Source organism: Lipophrys pholis (assembly GCF_963383615.2).
Source record: "Lipophrys pholis genome assembly, chromosome: 3".
NCBI classification, from domain to species: domain Eukaryota; kingdom Metazoa; phylum Chordata; class Actinopteri; order Blenniiformes; family Blenniidae; genus Lipophrys; species Lipophrys pholis.
The window spans coordinates 31,230,277-31,249,562 of NC_137627.1; the positions used below are offsets into that span (position 1 = coordinate 31,230,277).

At 41.4% G+C, this 19,286-nt stretch overlaps 1 protein-coding gene across 4 annotated transcripts in view; it reads left to right on the plus strand.

Moving 5' to 3' along the window:
- Nucleotides 1-19,286, plus strand: part of nectin1b (nectin cell adhesion molecule 1b) — a gene marked incomplete at its 3' end in the record, with an annotated part of 205,502 nt that overhangs the window by 51,785 nt on the left and 134,431 nt on the right. For all 4 annotated transcript variants that reach the window (XM_080459823.1, XM_080459822.1, XM_080459821.1 and 1 more), the window contains exons 2-5: nt 6,854-7,225; nt 9,864-10,163; nt 11,418-11,535; nt 17,955-18,106. In XM_080459823.1, the coding sequence (XP_080315949.1) occupies nt 6,854-7,225; nt 9,864-10,163; nt 11,418-11,535; nt 17,955-18,106 (942 nt within the window). The remainder of the gene's footprint in view (nt 1-6,853; nt 7,226-9,863; nt 10,164-11,417; nt 11,536-17,954; nt 18,107-19,286) is intronic.

The following is a 19,286-nucleotide window of genomic DNA, read 5'->3' on the forward strand; positions in this document are numbered from 1 at the left end:
CGACCGGTTACAGTGATTCATTTACCAGGCAAGGGGCTATCCCTCCTCCTTTTTCCCCGTAGCTCCCGGTCTTTTGTTTACTGACAGTCGCTCAGTATCTGGTATCAGTGGGTGATGTCATGCCGTCATTTGGTCAACGATAACGTCAGCTCTGTTTATTTTGTGTCGTAGAACCGAAACCCTGGTGGCCTTGTTTGGTTAAGCTGTGGGGAGTGAGAAGGGTCAGCGCTTTCTGATACTTTGTTTACATTCGATACACTGTCTCTCTCTCTCTCTGTCTGTCTCACTCTCTGTCTCTCTCACTCTCTCGTTCCCTCTCTCTGTTGGGCAAAAGCCTTATTTTTGGCCCAGCATTATTTGTCATTGCCAATGTCAAAGACAGCTAAAATCCCAGAGGATTTTGAGCATATTTCCTATTTAAAAAAAACAAAACAAACAAAATGAAAAACACATTAATTAAAGGAAATCTACAGGCACAGCTACCAACTGTACACTATATAACTATGTAATAGATTCTGTAAGAGTCCTGAGAGGTTGTTAGGAAGGGCATAATACTCTCCGCTGTGTCATCCCGATTTGGTTCTTTGAAATCATCAGATAACAAAATGGAGCAGTGGTGTTTTACAGTGTTTCTTTCAAGGGTGAATCATTATCCCGTCGAACTAAGATGAGAAGCCCTGTGGCAGGCGAACTGATGCATCCTCTTGACATTTGAAACGCCTTAAAGCTGCTCTAGGGGCATCAGTGTGTGAGTTTGTGTGTGTGTGGGCTTGTGCACTGAACCTCACTTTGCCTCAGAAACGATGGTTGCTGCTGTATTAGTTGAGAATCGGTGCGCATAGTTGAGTAGCCGAATGCTACGCTCTGCCAACCTGAAAGTTGGAATTCCATAGCCTCCATGGCAATCGCGCCACTGCTGCGCTGTGCCGCTCGGTTATTGTGCTTCTCCCTCACTCTGTCAAACAATCAACCATAACAAATAAGTTAAAATGAAATGCACAGCGACTTTCATGGAGCCTTCCCAGATTGGAAAGTCGCCTAACATAATAAATATTCCCGATAATCATTAACATTTACTGCGCAGCAGCTGTTACATTGTCCTCAATGAACGAGCGTGTTGTACAAAAGCGCTTTTCAAATTTGAACCAGATAGTGGAAAATTAGGAACAGGTCTACTAACCATCTGTTCCAGGGAGGTTTCAGTTGCCTCTGCAGTCGAATGTTTGCTTGGAGAGACAGGGGGTAAAGAGAGGTGCTTTGGCAGGTACACTGCTGTTTACCCCAGAGACGCAGCTGAAGCACCATCAAATAGTGCCTGAGTGTAGATTAAAACAAATTCTCTGAACACATAAAGCCCCTTGTCGAAAAAGTGAATGGCTATGTCCAACAAATTGAAACCTAAATGTGGTTGCTGCTCCAGAATGAAGAGCCCCTTCTCTTTGTATCTGCCAGCAAAGTCAGATAACTTAGTAAAATCATAGGTGAAATGTTTTCACTTCCAGTTGTGAAACATAACCCAAAAAGGAAGTAAATTTATGTGGAGTGGCTTATTTTTTTGCTTTGACAATGCTTCTTGGCAATAAATGTTATATTATTGGACAGCGTGTTCACTTCCCTTTTGAGTGGTGCCAGATTTGTAAGAAACTTGCATTTGTGGGATGAGAAGTAGAGCTGAGTATGTGGATTGCGCCCACATCCTATAATCCATTGCCAAAGAGAAATAGCGTAATCTTCTATTGCTGCTTATTTTGTGGATAGCATGATTGAAGGCTGAAGAAACAGGACATAATGGCAATTTAACTATTCATAATGAGAGCCTCGCTAGCTTGTGGGAGTCTCTTTTTCCAGTCTGGCACCTCCTTCCCATGCTCTTGCGTTGGTCATGGATGGTTGCAGGTTGGGACACCATCGCACCAACACGACCACGTTGGGTCAGCTAACGTGGTCGTGTTGGTCAATCAGCCAGGCTGATCCCACAGGTGTTTTTTGGGGTAGAGCAGAGGCCAGGACCATTGGCAGGTCATGGGAACCTGAAGCCTAAGGAAAGTTGAAGAATGAAGATGCTCATTGGCGTTAGGCAAGAAGATTTTGTATGTTCCTGAGTTTATCCCACAAATGCATATTCCTTACTAATGTGGCTCCATTTGAAATTGATACATAACTGCCAAGAGTCATTGTTGCAACACAAAAACAATCTACCAAACACACATTTTCTTATTCCCGTGCTGTGTTTATATAACATAAGCAAAATGCCACTGCGTGAGCTCTAAATTACTCACTTGCAACAAAATAAGGATTAAAAAAGGTTCCACGAAGAGGATAAACAAGCAAGTAATGGGAGGTTTTATGTGTTTGAGACAGTAGATCTCGACTCCCCCTAAACACCCCATGTGTGGCCATGAATAGGGGGAGCACAGAAGCCTCTGCCATTGCCGTGGGAACTGGGTCCACATTAAACAGTCATTATCCCAAGTGGCTCAGGCCATGTTTTATCTATCAGCATCCCACTTAAGTGACAGAGGAGTAACCTAAGCATATCAAGCAGGAGGAGATGATGTGTCTTCATGTGATAAGCTTTAAAGCTGTACTTGGCAGGGAGTTTATACCAAAATACGTGTGAAGTGCTGCAATAGTGGAAGTTGGGCTTGACCTATTTGCCTGAATGTGGGTGTTGGACAAAAAAGAAAAATCTTCTCCTGTTTTCGGAAATGGGCTGAAGTGGGCAGTCCAGCCAGAAAGATGTAACTCCTCTTCATCTCTGACTTTCTAAAGCCGTGCAAACACAACATTTAGCAGTTCAAAAAGAATGCAATTTAATGACATCACATTACGCATTTTGGGAAGTTTTGAAGTCTTCAAACAGTGACTTCTTGCTGCCATTTGGGACTGACACGGTGCCAACTTCCCTGCTGCAGCTTTAAATATTAGACATTAATGAGTGCTTCTTCTAAAATATGTATTCAGCTCTGTTTGATCTTTGCCTTCCCCACTTTGCAGCAGTTTGAGGTGAATTATTCTGAACTTTATTTGACTCAGCTGCAGATGGATTTCTTTGGATGTGCATTGGATAAGTACAGCTAAATGAGCCAATGCTTGTCTTGTGTTGGTTGTTGGCCAGCTCAAAAAGACAATAGCATAACATATCGACTGTGAACTGGCTTGCCAAATAGCCATAATTTTATAGGGGAAAAAAAGCTTCCTAGTCTTACAGAGATGGCGCCCTGTTTTTCAAGTATGTTTTATATGGCATTGTTATTGTTTCAGAGCAGAGTCAGACTGACACTGATCATTAGAAATAAACAAAAAACTGGGGTGGATCAATGCACATTAGTTAGAAAAGCTTTAGTTTTTTCCCCTTAAGAACAGAAAGAAGGGCCAATAACTAAAATATAAACAATATAAACAATTTGGTACTGACAATGCCAATCTCTTCTGAAAGGCACCCTCTTCATACTTGATTCCAGAACAAATACATCCCAAATCAAACAGCTTTCATAGTTTCATGGAACCCTTGAATACTGAATTTTCTTCAAATTAATGTGAGAAACTGTTGTGTGAGATTGAATACTCTCACCCATTTGGTTTTTAAATATCAGAACCCTTGGCAACAAAGACTCCCCTCCAGTTTTGTCTTTTACTGGTCGTCGTCCACACACCATAGCAATTTGACTGGAAGCAGTTTTTTGTGTGTTGTGGCTGCTCTTGCACAATGTCCATTGGCCATATGCAAACAACAGAAAGCACATGCTTCCCCGCGCTGCCTGACAGGCCAGCTCCTATTGCAGTGAATGCTCCGTGCACAGCTTTTCTGTGCCGAGGCCTTGGGAGTCTCTTGCTATCAGTGCAGGGCCAGACGGTAGAGCAGCTGTTTTAATAGTGCCCCTTATGTCCCTTCTGATCCAAGTCAGCTCACCTGGTGTGAATCAAACCTCTCATTTTTTTTTTTTTTTTTTTTTTTTATGTTCTGCCAGCTTGGACGTACTTCCTGCTTTGTTTGTTTCCTTGTCCCATTGCGTTTCCATCCAAAAACTGGTTTTCTCTTTCCACTGGCAACTTAAGGCAGTGTGTAGCCTCAGGTGTATTAAACCATGACTGTCCCCGCAGTCACCCTCTTGTCAGCATTAGAACAAAGCAGCAGCAGCACAAGCAGTAATGTCGGCCAGCTTCAATCCCAAAGCATACCTTCAAATCTCCCAAAAACTCCCGTCTTTGTCTCTCTCTTTTTCTGTCTCACCAGCTTCACATCTCCTCTACCTTACCTATCTCTTGCTTTTTCCCCACTTTTCTCTATGCACAACTGGCTCTCATAACCCTACTAGATTCTCCCTTGCTAATGCCTCTTGGTATGTATACAGTTCTGCTCTTCTATGGCTTTTCCCCTCTTTGCTGTGTACTCTGTAATTACAGCTCTACTCTGCGTTCGGCCAAGGACTCATACAGTCCTTGAGTGAAAGGGGTCCCAGTGGGCGCCCCTAGTCCTCCACAGAGGGGATTTGGGCTCTGTGGCTATGTAATTATGCCGATTCCTCTGGTTTCCATTTGCGTGAGCTGCTGTTTATTTGGTTCAATATGACTTTGGAGCATTGGGCTCAAAGAAGGGCAGAGGGAGGGTAGGAGAGAGGGGCTACAGCCTTTCAACCAGTATTGTTGTAGTTTTAAAGTGGGTGAGATTGAGCCAGCTACATATTTATGAGAGTTTTTTCCAGACCACACAACGCCCCCCCCAAACCCCACACTTCCCTCCAACTTAAGATTAAACTTTAACGAGTGTTGTCACACAGTAAATTGTGTTTGCTATTTCAAAAAATATCATACTATTGCTGCCACAACTGGTAATCTAAGCACTGATAAACGAAGAGGAGCGTTGCCCCGGGGTGCACAAGGACACAGGTGCTTCTCAAGGTACAGATGACAAGGTTGCCAGTCCTCTCTGTCAAAGTGTATTAGTAAATCAATCTGTCATCTTCAAATCCCTCATGTTTAAATCTCTATAGAGTGGATCTTGCTGATGTGGCCAGAAGGAAATGAAAGATGATGGGCACTCAGTAACTTCAAAAGGTTGTTACTTTGTTTTGTTTTTTTAATGTTATTTGATGTCGGCAGAAAAAGCAGTATTCGAGTGAAATGATATAACAAGAGATTGGAATCGCCTTCCTCGGGTAATGCGCTGCTTTCGGGACGTCATGTGCTGCTGCTAAGAACAATTTTGCAGTCTGCATGCATACGACTCCCTATTCCCCTGCTTTCTTGATTCCCGTACAGTTAAAAATCGACAGCATCAGATATTGTGTTCAGTGGGTATGCAGAGAAAGGGATTTCTCTCGTGTGTCCTTCCACATTTTAAAGCACCCAATGGAAACTTTATTTCTGAAGACGGTGATTATCCATCTTTGTTGATGCAGTTACTCATTGTTAAAGTGCTGCTCTGCTTGTGCTGCATGTGTTTTAGCTCCAGTTCTCCTCTTGAGGCAACGGTATATTTCCTCACTGTTTATGACTGGATTTACTGGTGTCTTTATGAGTTCATTGTGATTAACGGAGGAATTTTTGGCCTTTCCTCCTGTGGGTCCCTGTTGTATCCATAGGAGATAATTATAGCTGTGGCTGGTTGTAAATAGGAGCCAGGGGTTGTCGGACCAGGAAATGGGACATCATCAGACTTTACCTGAAAAGAGTATAAATCAGAGCCAGAGATAATCAAGAAGTGCTGAAGACAACAGGATACAGAACCCCTGCAATGACACATCTGTTCAGTCAGCATTTTATTACAAGTCTGGATCAGTCGATCATGAATGGTGCAGTTGTTGTCGACACTTGTGAGTCAAACAATAAAAGAAACCACTGTGAGTATAGAAAGACCAGCAGTACATTTTTTTTTTTTTTTTAATTGTTCAGTCAAATACATGATCCATAAGTATTACTTTTCTTGTTTTGGACCACCCATGCACCAAACCCCCCGGAGAGAAGCAAATTCTCCGCTCTGAGTGGGTAAAATAACCACATGGGTTGCATATTTATCTATTTATGTACTAAATTGGAATATGATATCAGTGTGACTTATTTCAATCAGCTAATCATCTATGTTATAGATAAAGCAAGGAGACCGTAAAGACAATTTGACTCAAGGACGTTAACAGCTAATTTCAAGCAAAGTTAAAAGGGCCACATGAGAAAGAAGCAAGTATGAAGCTTTAATTTAGTGCGAGATCAGCGTACGCACAAAAAAACAACACGTGTGTTTAACTTGCTAATTGGCCTTTCCTTTCGCAACCCAACTCCTCTTTGGTCTAGTTAGTGAAGACGAGGAATTTCTACTTAATGTGTGGGTTCTCAATGTTTTAAGTACCTACATAGGACCCCACTTTTTTCTTCTTTTTTTAATAGGAGCCCCAGGCAGGCATTAAAGTATTTGTGAATAGGAAGTAACTACAATTACAGATGACTGCCCAGGGTGCTTCTGGGAAGGTGGAAGGCAGATGATGACTTGGCTCCATGTCATTGCATTGGTACTCATTCATTAATGATGTGTTGGTTCTTCTTTGTTCCATCAGAAACACTAACTTCATGGGTTGTATTTACATTATGTGCTCATGACAAGAAATTTGTGTTAGTGCCATGTGCTTGAATGTACAGGAAGGAGATGCTGTACTGTATGTGTGCCACAGTGGTGTGTGTGACTGAATCCATAATTTTGACTGTGAGTGCTGTGCGTGCATGTACTACCTACCAGGCTGAATTGACTCCTTGACTTTCAGTGCATGTACTTCCTATTGACTGAAGTGCTTTGCTTGGCCTTGGACACTTGTTAATTAAATGCCCCCCTACCCCCTTTCTCTGTGTCTGTTACATTTAGCTGTAAATGGACAAATGGTACAGATGGACTCTGCAAAGTCTGGCTTCGTGGGTTCGCAAGTGGAGCTGCGGTGCATTTTCATCAACAGCAACCCTCCAGTCAAGATCTCGCAAGTCACCTGGCAGAAGCTCCTGAATGGCACCAAGCAAAACGTGGCCATCGCCAACCCGGCCCTGGGCGTGTCCGTCCTGCCGCCCTTCAAGGAGCGGGTCAGCTTCAAACAGGCGGCGGTCCGTCACCGCACACCCTCGCTGGAGGACACCACCATCGTGTTCTCCAACCTGCAGCTGTCTGACGAGGCTGCCTACATCTGCGAGTACACCACGTTCCCTGCAGGCAACCGGGAGAACATGGTCAATCTCACTGTTTTTGGTAAGATTTGTACTGGAGAAATTAATTAGAGCAAACTACCTCAGGGAGTTTGATTATATTTTAAAGGCAGACCTGGCATGTTGTAGAATTTCAGCAAAAACAAAGCCAAATTAATTAGTGCTTATTGAAGATTTTTGTTGTTTTGTTCATTTGTTTTCCTCTTTGTCCAATCCCAGGTTTGTTTAGGAGGAATGGAAAAAGCTGAACTTTAAACTCAAGCTATGAAAGTATTAAGTTCCATGAATGTTAAATCAAAAAGTGCCAATATTCTGTCTACTTGTGAAAAGTATGTTCAAGATCACATCTAATGTTAGAAGTATACATGGATTTTCTTTATCCAGTGTTGGGGATAATGTGTTAATGCACCCCTGTATCATTAGTATTTTTAGCAATAGTGATGATCCCCAATAGGAAATTAGTAACACTGTCAGTTACAAATACTCAAAATTTACCCCCTTGTTAATTCTTACTGTTGTAAAACTGCAAAGCTGCTGTCTCTCTTTAACATTAGTGTTCCCTGTTTTCTTCATGGTTACCATTTCACTTGACCCTCCCTTTTAGCAGTCATCAGTCATCACCAAAATAAGTTGTCCTCATAGCGAAAATTATTAGGAATATTTGTATTGAGGAGTATTAGTCATTAACAGTAATACTTATTGGACAGTCGCTGTATGTTGGTAGTTTACCTCAACTCTTTCATTGCTGTTTCTTGCTGTTGTTGAGAAAAACTAAAATGAAGTCAATACAACATCTTCCTCTAAAGGCCTGTTTACACCACAACGTTTTCAAGTGAAGACAGAAAACTTGTTTCATTTTAGAGGGTCAGTTTGCACGACATCTGGGCTCGGAGCCACTGAAAAACAAACGTTTTTAAATCAGCTCCCATGGTGGAACTTTGGGATCTCTGACTCTGTGGAAACGTGGGGAAAATGTTACTTGTCTGAACTGTTATAGTATAAGCAAGAAACGTTTCTGACACAAAAACGACACGCATTTCAACTGTAACGTTGCCTAAATAACTAATCTTCAACTTGATGAGTAAGTTAGTCATTAGGCTGACCCACACTGTGCTGACAGCCAACATTATATGCATAATTTTAGAGATCCTAACTAAGCAAAGCAAATCAAAGTTACTAGAATAATTCCTCAAATTTTTAGAGTAAACCATAATTGCAATGAAGGGATCATTTTCTATTGGAAGAAATTTCCAAATCTCTATGCAAACTCTGAGGATATTTCTGTACTTCCAATGCAACCAGACTCCTACCATGGCATGCATACACTTGAGTGAGTCATTGGTCACTTACAAGCTTCTACATGTAGCTGAACAAAGACAGTTCCTCCAGAGCAGTGTGCAATTGTAGCACTGACTCATGCATGAGCAGATCCATTTTGAGCCGAAAAGAAAAGTTTTAGATGTAAAGATCAGTGAAAGACCTGTGTCCCAGGACATGTTTTCACTGGAGTGATGAGTAATCACAGGAATGTATGTAAATTTCCTTTTTTTCAGTGACTTGCGGCAAAAGCAGAATATCTCTTCTGATTCACATCAAAACAGGGTCAAGCTGACATCGTCTTCTTAAGTGAAGAGCTGAATGAAAACACTTTGACAGCACTGTGTTTTGACGTTACATGGCCACAAGGTTTCTTGTAAAGTAGGCTGAGCTCTTACGAAACACTTTCTTCTGTTCTTCCTGTTGTGTTATTTACAGTTGAAACATGAGCGCCACCAACCTCCATGTTTAGGTGGAGTCTCACAATCCTGTCAAAGGAGACAAGCGTGTTGCGAGAATCAGTCTATACAGATTTATGATGTTATGATTGATGCGCGGCGTAACAGCAGCCCCAGTTTGGCCCAGTCGTCTTTAATAAAACAGGGAAGTGCCACAGAAAGTCATCAATAAAAATGGCAGGTGAGACGGAAATCAATAAGGCCACTTCACGGTGTGTAATTTGGCTTGAATAGTCTCATCTTGCGGAGTGAAGGAGTGCTTGAGGTGTAGTTTATCTTGGGGAGATGCAGCTCTGAAAAGGTTGTGTGCTGACTTTGATTACAGAGCTAATTAGAAATTAAGTGTTGGTGTGTTTTGCATTAGGTCCCAGTGAAAGAAAAAAAACACTTGGCTTAAGTAGTCCCTGTTGCCAGAGCTTCTTAGTCAACTCCGAGTCCCCATTTTGTGTCACTGAGCCTCTGAGCACCTCATTTTAGGCTTCACCGGCTCAGCGAATGTCGGGAAACCTGCGTGCAGATAACCAACCGGCAGCGTTCAAAGAGGCCTCTTCATATCCTATCTCTTTCAGTTGTGGATTCACTCAAGCTCCAGCCTGCCTTTTGATGTACTAAGAGTAGATTGCTAATTGGCAACTCACAAAAGATTGAAATTGGATGACTGCGCATTTGGGTAGGCAAGTGGGTTCTACATCTGAGGGCTTTGACAACTGCTTTGGCTTTGAGGAGGGAAAGAGGAACAACTTTGTCTGATTTCACTTACAACACCGTTTCCAACTCAGCCCCCTTAATTTAATTTTCCTCAGATGTTTGATTGTAGGTGAAGTAGACAAAATTAGACATTCAATTGAGATTCACTGGTTCTCTTACATGATTGCCCTTTTCTCCCCTCCCCCCTCTATTCAACAGCTCGGCCCCTGACTCGTATGACACTGACGACTCCTACGATCGTGGCCAGGCCTCAAAAACGCAAGATGACTGTTGCCACTTGTGTGTCGGCAAATGGCAAGCCGCCCAGCGTGATCAGATGGGACACCAGGTTGAAAGGCGAAGCCACTTTCCAGGAGACCCGCAACCAGAACGGGACGGTGACCGTGCGGAGCAACTACGTGGTGATACCGAGCCGCGAGACCCACAAACAGAAGCTGACGTGCATCGTCTCGTACAGAAACGAGAGGATCACAGACAGCGTGGTGCTCAACGTGCAATGTAAGGCACTGCTTTCCTACAACTCCCAATAGTACACATCAGTATTACTCTTTAGTTTCCCATGTGGCACATTTTAGAGGGATTTTATTAGATATGTTGATTTTTTTTTTTTTGGAGCAAACAGGCTGCTTCAAGACCGTTTTAGTTGTACTTTGTTTACACCCTGAAGTAATTTGTGTTGCAAGGTGACACCGGTGCTTCAGTTTACAGTAAACATGGTGCAAACAAGAACAAAAAAATGCAAATCACCCTCTGCGAAGCACCTACGCCACCAGACTCCATCTTCATCAAGTTTATTTTCCTTTATTTTCCACATATTTGCATTTTGATTACAATTCACAACAAAACACGACTGAGTTAAGTCCTATTTTATTAAGGCGAGAAACACTGACACAAATCTTTCCATTGATTTTTATATAGATTTTTTTTGGTGGTAGTTTTTATTGTTTTAGTGAAATTTAGCCAACTTTTTAATACTGTTTCACCAAATAAATTGTTTTAAAATCTTGACTGGAGTAAAATATCACGAACAGTCATCTGCAATTTATTTGATTTGAAGTATAAAGACCACACATGATAGAATGGACCATGGTTACAACCAAGGTTGTAAAAAACTTACATAATGGAGCAGTTATAGGAGAAGTTTTTTTGAAAGTTAACTGTTTATTGCATCATTAGAACTGGCTTCACATTGAGATAGTCATATTTTCTCTCAGTTATTGTTTAGTTGTGTGAAAATGTATAGATTTTCAACACATATACTCTGCACCACAACAACAACAAACAAAAAAAACACTGTACGGACTAAATTCAAAGGTTTATTACATCACTATTTTACCGGTCCGAGCCACTCAAGATGAGATCGGGCTTTATGTGGTCCCTGAACTAAAATGTATTTGACACCCCTGGTGTATATGATGCATGCAATCCAACTGCTTTGCCTTATTTTTATAAGTAGTATAAGTATGCTTTTGGGCATATCTTTGCTGTGTGGAAAGATGTTTTAGTATTGAGAGGAACTTGTGGGCTTGCCAGCTTTTTATGTCAACCCCTCAGCAAAATGAATTGCCACCTTCTCAATGGAAGCACAGCAAACCAAATGTTTTATCACTGTGGAGGTTTTTCTTTTTAGAGCGTTACTGTTTTAAATCTGCAACATATTTTTTTTGTGCCAAGTTTCCCTGACTGGCACAAGAGTTTGTGAAGTTTTAGCTCGAGAAGGATGAACTGACATTGGTGTGCTTTCTTTCGCAGACGAACCCGAGGTGAAGATCGAGGGTTTCGACGGGAACTGGTACCTGAACCGTCAGAACGTTCAGCTGACCTGCAGGGCCGACGCGAACCCCCCTGTCACCATCTACCAGTGGAAGCTGTGAGTCTAACTGAACCGTAACAAAACCCCCTTAAGGCTCGGAGAGGCGAGACGGCATGGCTGCGTGATGTTTTTCTCACGTTAGATTTCTGCAACACCCCCACCACCAAAAAAAAGGTGTTTTGTGAGGAGTTTGGGAGAGCCTTTCACAGAAAAGCCTAGTTGAATGAGTCTACACTTCACCAACGTGTGTGTGTGTGTGTGTGTGTGTGTGTGTGTGTGTGTGTGTGTGTGTGTGTGTGTGTGTGTGTGTGTGTGTGTGTGTGTGTGTGTGTGTGTGTGTGTGTGTGTGTGTGTGTGTGTGTGTGTGTGTCACACAAGTACGCTGAAACTGCACCACCTTCCTTGATGTGCTCCTGAAATGTGTGTGTTTATTTTTTTGGGATATAAAACGTGTAATGAAGATAATAGTGGGACCCAAGGCATCGCACAATAGGCCTATTACAGAAACACATGTACACACACCTATCTGCCTGATGGTCACAGATACTGAAAGATAAATGCAAACAGAAGACTGCTCGCTTTGCTTTGAGTTTTTTTTATTTTATTTTTTATTTTTTTGCTTTGAAGTTCCGAAGACCGGCATGCAGGTAGAAGTGTAAGAAAGCATCATTGTTAGTGCCACTGCGTTCTCCGCGGTGCAATGAGATTCTGGTTTTGTCCCTGACACGCTGAAAATGAGGCGAGAGCTGGAGGAGAAGCCGTGGATTAAGCGGGCATACCGCAAGGGTGACATCAGGGTCTTTTTCTCAGAGTATCGCTGCAAATGCACGAAGCAAAAAGGAGATACAAACATGATTTCAAGGCCTCGGGGGAATTGCTAAATCAACCCAGGTTTGATATGCTCTGAGGAATGTTATGAAAACTGCTCATGCGGAAATAATAAATATACGCGCTGAGGTATGGAAGGGATACAAGGAGAAAGCAGAATTGCAGCAATCGAAGTCTTTCATGTGCTTAGAAATCTCAGCGCTGCTTTTTGAACACGAGGCCAGCTTATCACCGCTCTGAATTTAAGTATTTTATGGTAAAATTGAGAGATAAATGTAGCAATTTGTCCTTTAATTGCTCAGCGAAGGAAAGGTTGAGAAATGTGTCACTAGACTTGAGTAGATGTGGATTAATAGACTATTGTGTAGCTACTCCACAGACCACTGTTGGATTTTAATGAGGCATGGGCATTTTTTATTTTATTTTTTTCCCCTCCTCTTCTGTTCCTTATGCATAGATTTAGCTTTCAAGCCAGCAACACTGATATATATATATATATACACACAGCAAAAGAAAAGAAGACAAGATAGAGATGATTTTTATTACGAGAAGCCAGGAGATTTAGGGAGATTGGGGAAGATATGAAATGAAGAGTGGGAGAAAGAGGAGGATATGTGATCTAGAAAGACGAGGGCACTGTGCTGACAGATAGGAGAGGACGGCCATTGCTGCACTGAAAATGAGATGCCAAATCTGTTGTGAAGGTTCCCCTGGGCTGCACTGTGGAGGTCAGCACAAGGCTGCGACGGAACCATCCAGAACAGGCTGGCAGGATTGCGTCACACTTAACTGCAAACACATATCCCAGAAGCGCCGCCAAATCCAGGAAATATTGTTGTCTTTCATTCTGGACCAGTTAAGGCTGTTGAATCTGTAGGTGTGCAGAGTATTTCAATGTTTTCCGTGGCTGGATTAATAAAAAAAAAAAACTATTTCAACCTCTTCTCACACGGTGCCAAAACGCCGTCTTAAAATAGGTTAATGGGGAACTTCCCTGAAACAGCAGACGCTTGACTAGTAACGAGGAGAGGATCCTTTTATTTGACCCTCATTGTTTGTTTTTCAAACGTTTTGTTCGTGGGGCATCTTTTGAGTCGCTGTGCTCATTTACCGAGTCTGTTTTAAGTGCCGACTGAAGCTACGAGGGGGCACGGAAACATTGAGCTGGGAGAAGAAAAAATGGAGCAGAGTTGTTTGTATACAACCTCATTACTCATGTGCTAGGATTTATCAGATATTTCTCTTTTCTCTGTTTCTCCTCCTCCAATATCTTTTTTTAAAAAAAAAAAAAAATTTAAACTGCTGATATGGAACTTCACAAATAAAAAAAAAATAAAAAAGCAGTGGTTTCCAATGTGATTACTTCACACTCTGCTGTAATTAGCTGGCATACTTATCTCCATTGTGAAAATATGATTCTATTAATCCTTAAAGGCCATACCAAGAAAATTGGTAATTTCTTCAGTAACTGATAGCTGTGTATTCCACTTTATAAATCTCTTAACGACCCTTTTAAATAATACGTAAATCATGCTGTATTGTAACACAGCAAAATCTCAGACTGTAAAGCAACCACTGCTGATATTAGGAAGGCTGAGGGAAGCTGGAGTGAAGCGCCGTACCTGCGATTAGAAAAAATCCATCTGATCTAAATGGCTCTTATTTGAAATAGGTTAATTATAGAATTATGCTGCTGACGTCAAAAAGAACAAAATTCATGAATAACGCTTTCAGAGCAACAAAACAAGATGGATGGGTAATTAAATACACTCATTTTTAGACCAATTAACTATAATTTGTTAATGGAAATTCTAATATTCTCATATTTTTTGTGTAATTTATTAGAAATGCTTTTCATCTTATAATAAAAAAACAGCCACCACACACACACACACACACACACACACACACACACACACACACGCACACACACACCACACACATGTTCATGCCTTTCAGGGAACATTACATGGCTTAAATTCATCACTGGAGACTTAGGTCCCGTTTACAGAGCAGGATTACTATTGCAACAACACATTCTCAGTCAGATAAAATCAACCTGTCTCACGACGGTCTAAACCAGCTCACGTTCCCTATTAGTGGCTGAACAATCCAACGCTTGGTGAATTCTGCTTCTCAATGATAGGAAGAGACGACATCGAAGGATCAAAAAGCGACGTCGCTATGAACGCTTGGCCGCCACAAGCCAGTTATTCCTGTGGTAACTTTTCTGACTCCTGCTTAAAACCCAAAAGGTCAGAAGGATCGTTTACACCGTTTATAAATGCAAATATTAATTAATTAAACATGTAAACATGTTTCATTTTTGTAATCAAGATTTTTTTTGTCTATTTCAACAGTGTGTGTGAACACAAGTTGGTCCCACAATACACGCATGTATGATACTTGATTTATTTCCTTTAGACTCACTCTCACTTTAGCTAACAACTCGTCTGAATATTGAAAATAAAGATTTAAACAATGCAAACGTCATTTTTGTTCCCATGCATCACGCAAGCTGTATTGATGTGTGTATTAAGCCTTCATTGGGCACTTTTCAAACAATATTTTAATTGGTTGTTTTCATCCTTGAGTTTTGTTGAAGCCTATTACACAATTTATTGTTTTCTTTTGTTTTGTAACCTTTTGAAGTCTGTACAAACAAACCTCAATCAATGTCATTTTAATAGCACAAAGCAAACTATAAAGACATAATCTTTCACAAGTTTGGGTTGAAACAATCACTAAATGGGAATGACTTTCATGAGTTTCCTGTAGATTTTATCTGATGTCAACCATAACTACTTAGCCCGGCTCCAACCTCAAGACTTGTTTTCAATATAACGATTTTCATTATTAACACTTGATTTATTTATCATATTTTTTTCATGTTTAGAGGAACAATTAGTACATATATGGTAATGTGAGATCATAAACAAATTTTGGTCACCAAGAAAACAGTAACACACACACACACACGCACACGCACACAGCCCAGCAAGTCATCAAAGAAAATACATCACTCTCAAGCTGTTTGTTGGTCTTTCATTTTTCTAACCCTCAGGCTTCACACACACGCACACGCACACACACACACACACACTGAAATGTCTTGCACAAATGCAGACATCTCTGGTCGTGGCAGAATCGGCAGTGAATCACAGTTTGCCAGCATTTCATTTCTGCAGCAAATCAATCGAGCTTTGCAAAACTCAGCACTTGATGGAGGCTCACAAGGTAACTGATTATTGAATCGTGACACACTGTATTGGAGGTTGTTTGCAGCTCCATTGCAATTGCTTCGCCAAGGTGGCCGGTGAAGAGCAGCTCGACCGCAATCTTTTCCATTACTTTTGTTCTGAACTATGGATGGGAAAAGATTCTTTTAGCATTGGGTTTTTTTTTATTGACATGTCCTGAAATGTAAGTATCAAGATTCTTAAGTGATGTTTGACCGTTGTTAGCAGGAGGCCTGGATTTCTTGGCTTTCTTTAAAGTTAGTCTAATTGGCTGGATTTTATTTCCATTACAGAAACTGGAGTTTTTTTTTTTTTATTATTCACTTGCTGGGGATTGCAGTGTTTTAAGCCCCCTTTACATTACAGTGTCTTAAAGCAAGAACAAACACTTTCATAGCGTTTTGGGGATCTGTTTACACAACAACAGTGCATGGAGCCTCTGAAAAAGCAACTTTTTGAAAACCAAGGTGGAACTTTTCGAAAGCGTTCCAATTCTTTCTCCGTGTATATTGTTGCTGTGTCAAAGCTGTTTTCCTGAAATGAACACACAAAATGATGCATTTTCTCTTTGACGTTGTTGTTGTAAATAGGACCTAAGCAAGAGGAGCACACAACGCTGAGACCTGAGCTGCCTTAGTGATAAAGTAGCATTAGCGTCAAAGCCATGCTGTAAGGGCGAATTTATAAAATCATGTATGCTTAAGGGGGCAAATGGAGCACTGTAGAGCCACATTATGTCATAATGGTGCAATATGTAACAATGTAATACTCATTATATGATAATGCTGCATTTTGTAATAAACTTCTTGAACACATTTTGTAATAACTTGTGTAATAACCTATTGCAACAGTTATTACAAAATACAAGTAAAATGATTAAATGCACTCAGTGTCACGAACAATCTGGTTTCATTTCTTCAAGAAAATTGAATAATATATGTACATATAATTCTAGCCTAACTGAATCTTAATTTCTTTCTCATAATCAAACATAGAACCATGTCTATAGATAAAGGGCAACATTTATTACATATTGCACCAAATTATTAACTGGAAAAACTGGACCACCCACATTTTGTAATAACTGTCGCAATAATAACAAGTTATTATAAAATGCTGCAAAATTTATGAGAAAATACGTTCAAGAATTTTATTACAAAATACGGAAGATAATTACAAAATGCGACGTTATAATATATAACGAGGTGAACATTTCTTACATTATTACATATTGAACCATTTTTACATAATGTGATGCTACAATGACAACTTTTGAAAAATTCTCCTTAGTATTTGCAAGAGAGCTAAAAATAGCTTAGTGTTGAAATTTCATTTTCACAGTTTAGGGTTTGTGGAAAGATTTGTATTACAATAAATATTGTTGTTAATGTGTTTATATACATTTGGCCAGAAAAAATGGGACATAAATGGGTTTGTCAAAACATTTGTATTTCAAGGTTAATACACTGCGGTTAAACTGGTCTGGACCACTTGAAATCAATCATGGAGGATGTAACTATGAGTTTGACACAGCCATTAAATAGAAACCACCAGCAACCCAGCATCTCATAGCAGTAAGACTGAAGGCCTATTTTATTGCATTGTAGTCGTGTAATTCTTCTTAAGCAGAGTCCATTCAGAGCAGCTGATGAAGCAGATCGAGGTGAAGGCTACAGGAAACGGCTAATTGTCATGAAATCCGATCCGTTTAACAGCCTGCGGGCGCCATGAAAGCGGTCCACATAATAGAAGGGAGGCTCGGTGTGTGTTGGTGATCCGTGACCTCAAGGTCTGCTGACCTGATCAAAGGACACGAGCGAGTCTTGAGCGAACCATAAAGACAAACACCTCAGGCAGGAGGAATGAGCCGCAGTTCTCAATGATAGCCCAGCGTTTGGTACGTTCTGCGTTTATCGCTTGATCAGCTGCCTCTCTTGACAGCTCCCCTGAGTTTTGAGTTCAGCCGTGTGAGCTGTGCTGTAGTTGATTCCCCCCCCCCCCATCCCCCGTCACTCACCACCCCTTTCTGTTTTGTATTCCACATGCCAAAAAAACTATATCCTCCGGCATCAGCTATATCTTACCTGTGTGGACCTGCTGGGATTCCCTGTCCTCATAATTTTGTTTGGACTTGATGGATGATGGCTGAAATATAGCGCTGTCAAATATTCTTGGTATTTATCTCAACACACACACACACACACACACACACACACACGCGCGTTCAGGTTTGTTTGGCACTTGAGACTGTATTTTTCATGTGTTTTGAATTGCTCTACAGCATCTGGGTGAAGTTTTTAGTTTTTCTTTTTTTTGTTCTGTGGAGTTAGTGGCCTGTAGTAATTCTGCCTTCTTTTTTTTTTTTTACGGTGTTTGCATTATTGCCTCTCCCTCTCTCCCCTACCACAGCTTGAATGGCTCCCTGCCCAGTAATGTGGAGATCAAGAACAACAGTCTGTTCTTCAAGGGCCCCGTGTCTTACGACCTGGCCGGAACGTACGTCTGCGACGCAACCAATGGCATCGGGACTCGCACCGGCATCGTGGACGTCAACATCACAGGTAGGTTTACGCTTTACGGTGGTCCCATTCGCTCTCTCTGCCGCTCTATCGATTAACTCCGGCATGGCTTTATCAATACAGTAACCCTCTTAAATAATTTCACCTGAAAGCACACCCCAGAACCCCCTTCTGCTCAAATAACCACCCATATCAGTGCACATGCACAGACCTGGTGATAGTAGCAGATTGTCTTCGTGTTTTCATTGTGAATTCCACTTGCCTCCACAGTGCTGCACCCTGCTGCACAGTGTGGCAGGTTAGATGAAGGAAAAGGGAAAAAAAGAAAAAAGAAAGCCTCTGTTTGTGTATCAGTGCTCCACACACACTGTGCGATCCAGCGCCCCCTCCTACCCTGCCCTGTTACACATCCAAGCGCATGTGTGGGAGCAATATAAAGCAGCTCTATTATCAGCTCCTGAAATAACATCAAGGAAATTGGGGGTTTGAGGTGAGGGTACTGTATTGATCATAGTTTGTTCGCATCAGACTCGCATTTCTCTGAACAGCCCGTGTCTCTTTTTGCAGCTTGGTTTGTCTCCTCTTCTTCTTCTTTTTTCTGGGGAAAACAAAATGCCGAACATAACTGCTTCAGTTTCTTTGCTTTCCACATAATTGTTGGCACACACGCACTGTGGTTCCTTTGGGGTTATTAAATCCATAAGAGACAAGATTCTACACTCAAAGCCTCAGCGACAATGTCTGAAAGATTCGACTTTCCCCGTGCGTGCTACTGACGCTGGGATCTCCCTGCATTGGTACCAGCTCTCTCTCTCTGTGTGTGTGTGTGTGTGTGTGTGTGTGTGTGTGTGTGTGTGTGTGTGTGTGTGTGTGTGTGTGTGTGTGTGTGTGTGTGTGTGTGTGTGTGTGTGTGTGTGTGTGTGTGTGTGTGTGTGTGTGTGTGTGTGTGTGTGTGTGTGTGTGTGTGTGTGTGTGTGTGTGTGTGTGTGTGTGTGTGTGTGTGTGTGTGTGTGTGTGATTGGACGACTGTGACAGTTTTGCTCTTGTCAGACTGGAAAGACTTTCCCTCTGCTCTTTGTGCTGTTTGGTTCCTGGGAAGCCGGTTGTGTTGTTACTTGCATTGCTTTGCATGTTGACTCATGTTGTCTCTGGTGTGAACTGAACAGCTGTGCCTTAAACTATCATTGCATATCTTTGTTTTGTTTTTTTCCTCTCTCAGTTT